The sequence below is a fragment of the Hydra viridissima genome, unplaced genomic scaffold (genome assembly GCF_058129835.1).
Source record: "Hydra viridissima isolate aposymbiotic clone 2 unplaced genomic scaffold, HvirCarnegie_v1 scaffold_5, whole genome shotgun sequence".
Classification (NCBI taxonomy): Eukaryota; Metazoa; Cnidaria; class Hydrozoa; order Anthoathecata; family Hydridae; genus Hydra; species Hydra viridissima.
Window position 1 is genome coordinate 7648059 of NW_028324304.1, and position 7883 is coordinate 7655941.

Genomic DNA, 7883 nt, shown 5'->3' on the forward strand with positions numbered 1-7883 from the left:
AAAAAATCATGAAGACTGTCGGAAGTCAGTTTGTCTCCTCTGTATGAAAAAATGTTCTAGGGAGCTAACAAGTTTTCTTAAAGACCAAGTCAAGAGTCTGATTTCTCAGGATGTTGACTTTTGTGACACACGAGTCCCACTTGGAATGTGTGATTCTTGCAGACTGCTTCTGAGGAGAAAGAAAAATGGTGAGAATGTCTCTGTCCCTCCCATTTTTGATTTCTCATCTGTCATCCCTAGGCCTGAGACAAGAGGACAGCAGTGTGATTGCATCATTTGCAAAATTGGACACCTGAAAGCATTGCAAAAGCACCCATTTGAAATGCCACAACAGTCTTTACCATCCCAAGACCAAAGAAGATGTTCTGATTGCCTCTCCTTAATTGGAAGAGGAGTACCTCATCAATGCAATCAGTTCACATTCAGGCATAACATAAAGATGTTGGCATCAAAAGATTCCAAAGTCAGTGAACAGATTGCTTCAGCAGTCATTTCATCTAAAGAGGCTTCTCCTCATGGAACCCTAAGAATAGCACAAAGTGGTGGTGGGCGACCTTTGCCAATTGAAGACCGTTTTTTCAAAAGGGATATAAGTCACATTTTAAATATTTTGAAAAAACTAAAAAAAATTAATAATCTATTTAAACTTTCAACAAATAAAAATTTTTCTTTTTGTAAGCGGTAGTTTATTGTGATTTTCATAAAAATAATTTTACAATTAAAATTTTTCTTTTTTTGAAGTATACTTATAACGGGTTAAAATGTAAGAAGTTTTTCAAAAAGGGCATAAGTCCACATTTTTTTAGAGAAAAATAAGTATTTGTGACAAAATTATGTTTTAAATTGTTTGCCAATTAAGTTTATTTGGATGGACTTACAAATTTGTAACGTAAGTTCTTAAAACACACCTAATATTTTGACCACCTCATCCCTTGTTACATGATAAGTAAGACCCTCTCTGTGATTTTTCTTTTTTTGTAAAAATTTAAAATTCATACGTACGCTGTTTAAAAAATAAAAAACTGTTGTTTTATGCCAGAAATATGTTTAATGGAGATTTGAAAAGCGAAAATATTTTAAACGTTTTTCGATGGTTTTCAGCCATACCAGTTCAAAGCATGCTGCAGATCAGTTTTTTTATTTTCATAAAAATACTAAATTGAGTTAATCAAACATTGGTTAAAGAGTTTTTAAGGAATTCAAGATGCCTATGATATAATTAAATTGTTTAATTAAACATTTTTGTTTTAATTCAAAATTTTACCAATAATTACCATCTGAATTAATTTACTGATACTCCCTTCAGCAGAGACGTCATTAGTACCCCTTTCAGCAGAGACGTCATTAATGTATGAACCCTTAATGTTTGGGACAAAAAATTATTTGAATGGATTTAATATTATATTCTTTTAGTACATATTTTTAGACAATCTCATTTTAAGACAACAATAGAGAACATTTTATAATACAAAAAAACAAAACAAAAGTTTAGTAAAATTATTTTATTAAGTTTAAACAAACGGTTCATTTTCATCAAACTCATCAACATCATTCTGCATTACTCCCTCAATACCATCAAGAATACAGGCATAGAAGTCCTTTGCATCATATGGTACCTCAAAGAAAGCCATTAACTTTTTTACATCTGCTTTCTTTTCCTTTTTGACTTTGTTTTCTAATGGTCTTGGTATTGCTTCAGTCATTTTTGCAAATAACTGTCCTTTTTTTAATAAAGAACTAACTAGACAAGGCTCTGCAGAATATGCACTTTGCACTTCGATTTTCTTTTGAGAGTAAATTATAATTTTCTGATCTCTCATTGGAAATGGCTTTTTTTTTTTAAGAATCTGTTTAGCCATTTTTTGGTAATCTTTAAGAAACCAATCTTCTCCTAGTTTTTGCACTGCTCCATGCTCTGAAAATATTTTGTAATATTCCAGAGGAGAAAGAATGGTTTCTTTTTTGCGTACCACTTTTTCTATACGCCTAAAAACTCGATCAGGAGGTAAAAAACTATGACCCCTGATTGGAAAAAAATGTTTAACAGCATTAAACATAACACTCGTTTCCACAAAATTTTTCAAACAACACAAAACAACAAAGTTTTTGTTCTGTGATGAACAAGCATCAGAAAATAAATGTAGATCTAATTTCACTTTAGCTCCTCTTTCTGTAATTAAATCTTTTTCCAACTTAGACAAATAGTGAACCAGGGCTGAAGAAACTTCATTAGATCCTCTACCACTCTGAGTTTCCAACCAGGTATAAATAAAAATGTTATCTTTGTTTTGTACTATTTGATCATGTCGAACAAATGTTAAATTATAGAGCCAAATTTGTCGAGCATAAAATACTTCACTAACACTTAATTTAGGAAGTGGTTGGTTTTGTTGCATGTCAAAGCACACTTTAATGACATTTTCATTTTTCTCTTTCATAAGAGAGTAGAATTTTTTTGCTCTTAATTTGTGCAGACGATATTTAGCAAACTCTTCTCCCTTTAACTTTGTATCAAATGTTTTTCTTATCAACTTCTTTTGTGCTTCACAAAAAGAACAGATATCTGTTCTTGGGTTTCCAAATCCAACATTAAACTTTGTGTAAAAAATGTTTTTAAATTTAGAAAGTGACGAAATACCCATATTTTCTTGGTTTCTATGAAGTTTCCAGTTTCTCCATAACTTTACAACATTTAATTCAGGTGAAAGGTACACTCTAACACTTTTCCCTCTCCCATAGTGTGAAACACAACCTTTATATTGACTTATAAAATTCACTATTGAATTGGTGATTTCTTTATCACCTATCGTTTGTCTAAATCCTCCGCGTTTTTCAGGTCTCAGACACCCATTTTTAGAGTAATATTTTATAAGATTATGCAATCTTTTTATTCCAACACATGTTATGGAAAGAAATGTTTTTTTACAAACTGGAACTGTTTTACAACTTCTGTCAGCAATACTGTAGTTTATTGAATGTTTTCTCAAACAAAAATATTCATTCCTTGGCCTGTGTCTTTTAACTTGAGTTAATTTAACAAACTTCAGAAGAAAATTATCCTGTTTAACTTTTAATTCTTCATTGTACAGCTTCTGGAAAAAACCTAAAAAAAATTTTGGTATGTCAATATTGATATAATAAAGAATTATTTGTATTTTAAATTCATAGTATAGATTGAAACTCATAGCTAACTATAATAATTCTGAACTAACAAAAGTGGCTAGTGTAATACAACTGAGCTCACCAACAATATCCAGGTTGCCAAGATTGCCTGCTTTACATCTTTTGTTGTTGTGCCTACAAGCTATGACAGGTAATTTTCCAAGAGATGAATATCTCTGGCGTTTTTTCTCTCCTGTTTTGCTTATTTTCGATCTTTTCCGACCATGTCCAGGGGTTAGAGAGTAAGAAAATATTTCCAGTTCTGAATCTATTATTTTAGATACCATTTTTAGATAAAATTTGTTACGGAAGTAGCTACTGCGCAAGCGTGAACTTAAGTTTTTGCTATACTTTCTTCTAATGCTGGGACTTATGCCCTTTTGAAAAAACTTGGTGATTTTAATATTGAAAGTAAAGTGGATAAATAATTTTCTATCCATGTTATTATAGTTAGATTTGTTCCATTTACACTATAGAATCCAAAAGTAAAAAAAACTCGATTTCAGCAAAAATGGACTTATATCCCTTTTGAAAAAACGCTCTTCAATTACTCCAGGTAACAGTAACTTGCAAATCTTTTATCTGATAGTAATTAAAACTTTGTCATTGTCTTTGTCTTTTACAAAAGAAAAAACCTTTAACAAATAAAATTTGCAGTTCAAATCTAAACTTTACTTTCCATAAAGAAAACTTGGTTGTTTATGTGAAAAATTTGCTCCTACTCATAGCAATGTTTTTAATACAGGTGCAGCAAGCGCAAAAAGACTCTTTGGTGATGAAGTAGTTCTAAAAGCCCAAGACCTTGCAAACATTCAGAAAAACACAGGGCTGTCTAATGCAAGCGTCAAAAAATTGGCCTCAACATTGAACCATGTTGCACAAGCCAGAGTTGTTGAACCTCAATTCCGGGCAAAATTCCATCAAATAGGTACACAACTATCTGAACATTTCACTCACACAAACATAACTGTGACACATGAAAAGTCTCAGACAAAGAAAAAAATTGTGGTTCACTGCAAGAATCTCTCTGAACTTCTCAATGATGTCTTGCTCAAAAGACAAGTGTATAAAGAGCACATAGTCAAGCTTGGAATTGACGGTGGTGGTGGTTTCCTCAAGGTTAGCCTTGGGATTCAAGAAGATGAATTGATTTCTCAAGTTCAAGCTCCACCAGACAAAAAGACACTTACATCTTTTGCAGCAAAAGACAGTGGTGTGAAATCTCAACTTCTTGTTGCTGTAGCAGAGGATGTACCAGAAAACTATGAGAATTTGAGAACAATACTATCTCTCATCTTCTCTCAGCGAGTTGACTTTCTTCTTTCAAGTGACCTGAAGGTGGCAAACCTTGTGTGTGGGCTTCAGTCACATGCCAGCTCACACCCTTGCACATGGTGTGACATTGACCACAATAGGTTATCACAGAATGGTAACTTTCGAACCTTTGGATCCATCAGAAGATCTTATGCCTCATTTAAAGCAGCTGGTTTAGACATGAAAAAGGCTAAACAATTTCAGAATGTGGTGCATGAGCCCCTCTTGGATTTTTCTGACAATGCACTTGTTCTTGACATCATACCACCAATGGAGCTACATCTCCTTCTCGGTGTAGTGAACCATCTGTTCAAGGCACTAAAGGACTCCTGGCCTGAGGCTGAAGAATGGCCTAAAGCTCTTCATATCAAAGAACAGCCTTTTCACGGAGGGCAGTTTGCTGGGAATGAATGCCGCAAACTCCTCAAAAATGTTGACCTTCTTCAAAGACAAGCAGAGAATTGTTCAGCTTTTCATGTTTTTCCATTCATCGACACTTTGAGAAAGTTTGATGCAGTTGTGAATGCCTGCTTTGGAAATCATCTGGATTCAAACTACTCAAAGAAAATTGACCAATTTCAACTGGCTTTCCTCTCCTTGCCAAAAGTAAGTGTGAGTCCAAAAGTCCACACTGTCTTCTTTCATGTCAAGGATTTCATTGATCGTCACAAAAAGTCTCTTGGACCATTCAGCGAACAGACAACAGAAGCCCTTCATCACAGTTTCCGAACCCACTGGGAGAGATACAAAAGGCCTCTGGGTCATCCAGACTATCCAGAAAAGTTGCTGAGTTGCATAGTAGATTTCAACAGCAAGCGTCTTTAATGCAAAGTTATCAAGAAAACATCGTCTCTTTGTTTCAGTTTATTTATGTTTTAGTTTTTCAAAAAAGCTTGACTAACTAACATTAAAGCTGCCCCCAACTCAATTTTTTAAAGAGTACATTGTTTTCTCACATTGTTTTCTCACATTATTTCTTTGTTATGTGTTCATAGAATAAAAAGAATAAAAGCAATCTACAGTGGACAATTGTTAAATCATTTTAAAAAAAATCAAAATTAAACTTGCTAAACAATCATTTTACTTTTGATTCTGAAGTTTTTTAAACATTTTAGTGACTTACCCATGCATCAGGGATCTGTTATGTAGTGTAGATCAATGTTTAGTGAATAAAAAATGTGTTTTCTTTTGATTGCAAAAAAATATTTTTTGTCGCAATTTCTTACATTTTAAAACTAAAATTTCTCGCTCGGACGGTCATGAAGGATTTCATTTTTTTCATTTTTCTAATCAGGAATATATGTAGATACTTCGCTCCAAAGGGTTTTTTCGGGAAGCTTCGGAGTAATTATTTCCCATTTTGGACAAGTGTGTTGTAGACATTTTATTTTTCAATCCAATTTTACAGAATATATATATATATTTAAAAATATGATTAATATTTGTAACATTACTATGAAAACATATCCACAATTTCATGTAAAAAAACTCAGGGCTAATAAAATCCAAAAAAATCCAAGCAGCCCTCAATACCTATAGAGATTATTTCAGAAAAATTCCAAACGCATTTTTGAATTATTTATTGGGAAAAATGTTAAGTATTAATGATGTTATTGAATAAGGGTCTGCGTTCGCCTCATTTTTTTTTTTCGAACAATCCCGATCATAATTTCGATTTCAGAAATTTCATTCCAAACGATCGCGAACGGACACTATTGACGTCAAAATTTTTTTCGAACGATTCCGATCGTGAACGAGCTTTAACGGATTTTTAACAAAATTTTAAAAATTTCCGAACTTTAACGAGCAGTAACGATCTAAATTTTATTTAGCTAAAATAAATGATGTTTCAAATGAAATTTATTTATTTTCAGTCAAATTAGTATTCATAAATTTAAATAAAAAAGTTATAAGAATTTACTTGAATGATAGCAACGCGAAGTGTTTTTGAACTTCAACGATGATTGGAGTAGAGCCGAGCCATTTCGGCTAGTTGTTCTCAGTTGAGTTCCAGAACCATCTGGACAAGGATTTATAGCTGGACCTGTTGCTGGTGGTTGAGTTGCAGCTGCATCTGAGCAATATTAGAATCGTCTATACACAGCTGATAAAGTAGAGTTGATTAACGGTTACCAAATTATTAATTCAATTTTGGTTGACTGACTTCAATACGTTGAAGAGGAATGAGTTCAATACAAAAAAGTGCAATGGCTTATTCTTTTTTCATTGTGACACACCCTCGCAATACCTTTTTGCATTACTGATCATCGCATACTGAGTAAACCCTTTTTCAAAATGTCTAGTAACACCACAGGTGCATAGACTATTATCAAGTAAAAATCTCAACATCTTTATAAACTAATGCTAAAAGAAATTGAGAAAATTTATTGAAGATAAATAGGCGCGATACAATGCCCCATAATGCTTACTAAAAACGAGAAAAAGTTTTTCTCGGTGTTTGGTTGACATATGATGAAATGTGCATTCAACAATTTAATAATTTAATAATTTAAATACCACTTGACAGCCAAATCCTGATAGTTTAATCTTGATCATGGATGATTATAACTTAGTAATAAAAAAATTATTTTTCTTTAATAACTTTTGTTTGTGTGTATTTGCACATGGGAAAGGGTGTGTATGTATGTGTGTGTACATGCACGCGCGTGTGAGTAAATAAATAGTTTTATAGTTTACCTAAGCTTAGCAAATAAAGATATAACAAACAAGAAATATCTTTCTAATAATGATATTAGATGAGCAGCAGCATATTTATAAGTTAGGTGTTAGGCATGGACGTTGAGCAAGAGATGCAAGAAGTATGAAAGGTAATTAAACAAGTGTGCGGAAGTTCAAAGTTCCTAATCTCAATTTTATAGCAAAAAATAGGTAGGAGTTGATTGGTTAGAGTAATTCACAGCGGACGCAGTCACCACTGACAATACAGCTCACTGATGAGCAGCTGGAAGAGGCAAAAGAACATCACATTCAGCAAGCTGATCTTTTGGGAAAGTTACTGTGCCACATGCAAGCTGTTGAACATTGTGTAAAGATGGTTAATAAAAAATTAAAATGGCAATAATCAACGTTGGAGACTACTAGCAAATTGGTGTGGCGAAGACTGGCAAAGATTTAATCGGTTATTATGTGGCTATTTTAAAATAAAATTGAGCCATACTCATATTGAAGTGTCACAGCTCATATTTTATAATAAAACTTATATTTACAGTTTTTTTTCCAAAAAAATTCTGTACCTTTATTTTTAAAGTTACAATAGTTAAATTTTCATTAATTATAAAAAGAACATCAAAGTTTTTTTAGATACGATTTCTGAACTTCCCAGCAATCAGTTTTTGCTCTACATATTTCTTAGTGACCGAGTGGCGAAGACTCATGGTCGCATGCGA

At 32.8% G+C, this 7883-nt stretch overlaps 2 protein-coding genes across 2 annotated transcripts; one reads left to right on the forward strand and one right to left on the reverse strand.

The window, feature by feature from the left end:
• Positions 1 to 964: 964 nt before the first annotated feature.
• LOC149888364 (uncharacterized) lies at positions 965 to 3491 on the reverse strand. The gene is made up of 2 exons (XM_090088160.1): positions 3245 to 3491; positions 965 to 3103 (listed from the first exon to the last, which is right to left on the reverse strand). The coding sequence occupies exons 1-2, from the start codon at positions 3447 to 3449 to the stop codon at positions 1512 to 1514; spliced, it is 1797 nt and encodes a 598-aa protein (XP_089944286.1). The 5' UTR covers positions 3450 to 3491; the 3' UTR covers positions 965 to 1511.
• Positions 3492 to 3600: 109 nt separating this feature from the next.
• Positions 3601 to 5458, forward strand: LOC149888365 (uncharacterized). The gene is made up of 2 exons (XM_090089066.1): positions 3601 to 3611; positions 3891 to 5458. The coding sequence occupies exons 1-2, from the start codon at positions 3601 to 3603 to the stop codon at positions 5299 to 5301; spliced, it is 1422 nt and encodes a 473-aa protein (XP_089945192.1). The 3' UTR covers positions 5302 to 5458.
• Positions 5459 to 7883: the final 2425 nt, after the last annotated feature.

Excerpts from the sequence above, each read along its gene's own strand:
- LOC149888364 (XM_090088160.1), bottom strand. The coding sequence starts at position 3,449 with ATGGTATCTAAAATAATAGATTCAGAACTGGAAATATTTTCTTACTCT. Across the intron at positions 3,104-3,244 it reads TGGCAACCTGGATATTGTTG|GTTTTTTCCAGAAGCTGTAC; the intron begins GTGAGCTCAGTT and ends AATTTTTTTTAG.